The sequence below is a fragment of the Saccostrea cucullata genome, unplaced genomic scaffold (genome assembly GCF_032062105.1).
Source record: "Saccostrea cucullata isolate Sc308-1 unplaced genomic scaffold, CSIRO_AGI_Scuc_v1 ctg1714, whole genome shotgun sequence".
Classification (NCBI taxonomy): Eukaryota; Metazoa; Mollusca; class Bivalvia; order Ostreida; family Ostreidae; genus Saccostrea; species Saccostrea cuccullata.
Genome location: NW_026938630.1, coordinates 10,304 through 14,769, shown reverse-complemented (window position 1 = coordinate 14,769; position 4,466 = coordinate 10,304). Strand labels below are relative to the sequence as shown.

The 4,466-nt window shown below is 32.0% G+C and overlaps 1 protein-coding gene across 1 annotated transcript; it reads right to left on the bottom strand.

Moving 5' to 3' along the window:
* Nucleotides 1-1,303: 1,303 nt before the first annotated feature.
* On the bottom strand, nucleotides 1,304-3,551 carry LOC134250791 (serpin B6-like). The gene is made up of 2 exons (XM_062733136.1): nucleotides 3,261-3,551; nucleotides 1,304-1,330 (listed from the first exon to the last, which is right to left on the bottom strand). Exons 1-2 carry the CDS (start codon nucleotides 3,549-3,551, stop codon nucleotides 1,304-1,306), a joined length of 318 nt encoding a protein of 105 aa, XP_062589120.1.
* Between the last annotated feature and the right edge of the window lie 915 nt (nucleotides 3,552-4,466).

Here is a 4,466-nt window from a genome sequence, read left to right as displayed (position 1 = left end):
TTTTGTTTTAAAAAATGACACAAATTAGGTGCTAGTCATTCATATCTTATGCGTATGAAAGTGCTAAACATATGTAACATTGTAACATATCTATTAGAGCATGGGGACTGATTTCTTCTGATAACAGTTCAATTGTGCATAACTGACATCTACCGAATATTTGAGGTCGTAAAATTTAATCAAAATATGCAGAGGCAGTATATAAACAGAATTTTGTCGTTTCTGGGTCTCTGTAGTTATCACAGGGGTTAAATACCAAACCCGTGACGTCATAACTGTTGATCATGCAGTAGCAGAGTGAAAGTGAAACATAACGAGAATTCATGCAAACAAACACAAGAAATCGGAGTTTAAGAGCATTTAGAATAAATATCATTTGTGATTTATGTGGAAATAAAGCTTATGAATAAGGTATGGTTATATACTTCTACACTTTCTTCGTAAAATTAAAGCAGGGAGTGTGTTTACTTGCCGATCAGCCTTTCCTCTATCGTTCGTAACAAATAAGATGCGAAAGTTCAACACTACACCGCACACTTTGAAACTTAATTTTTGTTTCTATCTAAAGTTCTTATGCTATTGTTTTTGGAAAGTGCTGCTAGAATCGTATGGTTTACGGGAATTAATGCATTTTTTTCGATGTTATGAACAAAATGTAAAAATTTTAGGAAGGTTTCGTCAGAAAGTGTTGAAAAATTACTTCTGTGATAGGACAGTAGGATTCTAGCAGCACTTTTCATGGTACAGAGATGTTTTTACATAATTATTATTACAAATTGAAATTAGTTATCCTCGGGGTAGTGTTGAACTTTTCACTTTTTCATTAAGGCATAATTTATAATAATAGACGTCACGTGGTGACGTCGTGATGAAGTGTTTCATGTGGTATAAGTCCCATTGAAGTCTATAGAATGCATAATTATAACAAAAGTTTTATGCTCGACTTTTTCGATTTATTAGTGTTAGATAATTATAAAAAAAGTGTTAATTCGCCGAATTCTGATCCATGTGCTGCCTTAATGTACCCGCGTATGTAATATTTTGGATACGGGGTTGATCATTTGGTTAATTTATTATAAATGTTTGCTACACAGGGAGATTAACTAAGGTTTTGTAAAAATTAACACCTAACTTTAATAATGCATTGTGGACGAGTGATCCCCCCTTTATCTGTTTTATCTTTTGATTATCTTTGTCATTTATAAATGTATAATAAATGACAAATTCATCCATCAAAACTGAAACTTTAATAGAGAATCGGATGTGATATATTCTATAAAAGGTTTGTAATATGCGCAAAAATCTAGCCTTTGTCCACTTGAAAAGTATACTAGAGAACATAAAAATTTTTAAAAAGAATTATTTCTGATTTTATTCAGCTCTTCTATAAACGTTACATTTTGGGATATTCTACTGTTGTAATGACGTTATTCATAGTTTGGAGTTGTTTGTTTTCATACCTGATTAAAATAATGATTTTCCATTTTTTTTACTTCTATGCAGAAGTTTCATTTTCTAATGCCATTGTTTAATATTTTCAATGTATATCCTACGATAAGGTTGTATTATCTCGAGCTGAGTGTAATTAAAGAGATATACAAAAGTTATTAATGATACAACTTTCTCTCAAACAATTTTCTCTGATATATTTTTGATGTATATTTGTAACTAGTCACAAATCCAACAATAATGACTTTTTCCATTTTAAAGGCAAATAACACTTGTTTACAAAACATTTATTTTTTATAACAAAAAACATTCAAAGAAGGATATGGAGATAACGAACAGTATTCAATCTCAAAGTTTATAAAACAATACAAAACAAGAGCAGAGCAAGCAGGGACCTCCGAAACATCAGAGGTGGGATCATGTGCCATGGAGCAGTGAGTATCCCCTGCTGACCGGTCACACACGCCATGTGCTCATTGTCATGATCGTGAAATAACGGAAAAATCCGTCGTCAATCCAGTGTATAAATAATAGACTAACAATTTGTGTGAAAAACGTCAGTCAGCATTTGACTCAATGATAAATTGTATTTGCTGACAAGGTCATTGGATCTACTACAGAACGTACGAATTGATGACTTTAAACGAGACTGCTGATATTCTTGTTTCATCAACTTTTTTGTAATACACATATAAATAATTTACCTCGTTTTAGAAATTGTGCATACGAAGAGCTGGGTCTTGCATATCGAATCAACTGAGATATATATACTCCGTATGCAGGTGATAAAGGTATATTACTGCATAAGTAAGGGAAGTTGGCGATAGAAAAGTTAAAGTCATCACGTTTATCATATAGCTTGGTTGTAAGATTACCATTAATGTCTTTTTCAAGTAAAATATCCAAGTATGAAACAGATGTAATTGACAATAAGTCGTCGATATATGAAATTGTCGAGTTGAAGGCCACAGCAAGTGGCAAATAAACTCAAGAAGCATTAAGATATTTGAAAAGTCCTGCGAACCTGATGAAATCTTGAAAATAAATTAATTATGGATATATGTAATGTAGTTGACCAGCAAAATATTGAACCTGTCGTCCAACAAAGTAAATTTTAGCAATTAAATAAGGGAATCCATATAGGATCGCAGCACTTTTCACCAAATACATACAGTGTTTAAAATTTTATTAGAAAATTAAACTAAGATTTTTAATCAAGTTATGCCATTGCAATATTGGAATTTATACAAACATCTAAGCTGCAAGTATAATTGCTAAAATCATGCAACTTCGACATCACGTGACGAGTCTAAATCAAAAAAATCTTAATGTCCTCAATATGTAGATTTGAACCACATTACATTTATGGGCTTCAGTGAAGTTCTAAAAAGAATCGCTCATTCTTATAAAGTATGTCTCTTTTATTAAAAAAAATTCGCCGATATTTACTATGGAATTGTAAACTTAACTACACTGTGTAAAAAGGACATTTTCGGGGATACGTAATTTCATGGACAAAAGCATTGCCAATACTAATGAATAACAGATTTCTCCATTCAATGAACAATGAATCTCTAGGATCTGCTCTGCAATGAAATCCTTGAAAATTGGTGCTCAATGTATATTGATAAAACCACAGTAGTCAATATTTGAATTTCATGCCTCCTTATATTGTTGCATTTTAACTTACGTCGTTGTGGTCTCATTCTGATATCTCGTTAGCACGAGTTTTTCCGTGTATACAAAAATAATATTCAAATCAATTTTACAGTTGGCTTAGTAGAAAACAACAGCGAATGTAAATATAATGCATATGTACGGTTATAAATGTGGTTTGGTGAAGCGTCCAATGAACAAGACAGTTCCAGTAGAATTTTCTCTGATGTGGAACAAGAAGGGTGGTCCGCCTTAAACACCATTGGTTCCTTTGGCATGCACATCAACCTCATCATAACAGCCGTGGCAGCGGCAGCCTCCGTGTCTTCCTCATTGACTTCAACGAATGCTTTACGAATGACGTCAGAAACAAACGTGCCCTCTCGCAGATTCTCCGTCATGGCGCTTAAGTCGGCTTTAGTAGAGAAAATGTCGGTGATACCCATTCCGGTGTGAAGACGAATAATGACCCCCATCGAAAAATGACCAAGGGGTCATTTTTCAACGTCAAAAAATGACCCCCTACTCGTAGAAAAAAATTCATTTTTTGTTGAAAAAGAGTCTTAGGGGTCATTATTTTATATGTTAGTCCTATGTTGCAACCACTATTGAAATAACGACCACTATTGAAATAATCATATCAATAGTGGTTGAGAGTGCATTTCAATAGCAAACAAAGTCAATAACCACTATTGAAATACAACCACTATTGAAATAATTATTTCAATAGTGGATTAGAGTACATTTCATTCGTGTTTATAGGTTTCAACCACTATTGAAATACTACCACTATTGATATAATTAATTCAATAGTGGTTGAGAGTACATTTTATTAACTAACAAAGTATGCAACCACAATTGAAATACGACCAATATTGAAATAATTCTTTCAATAATGGTTGAGAGTGTATTTCAGTTACAAATATAGTATGCATTCACTATTGAAAGTGGTTGAGAGTGCATTTTGATACCAATTGACATAAGTTGCAACCACTGTTGAACTGATGTTTACTTTAAAAATAAATATTTTAATAGTGATTAACATATAGATTTAAAAAGTGATTGAAATATTGATTTCAATGGAGCTTAAAACTATGATTTTAATGGATATTAGAATAATTAAAACATGCAGTTGCTGACAATGATTTCAATACCAAAACCATATTACAAGCTCTACTGAAGTATCCCAAATATAAAAACAAATATAAGGATGAAATACCAATACTGTTTTTAACACAATAAACTAAATTGTTGAGTATAAAATATGATAACAAAAGTTGTTTTGTTTTCCCTTTTTTTAGAAATTTCAATTAATACACGGACACTTTGTATTATACTGACTGACCTATAATTTTACATGT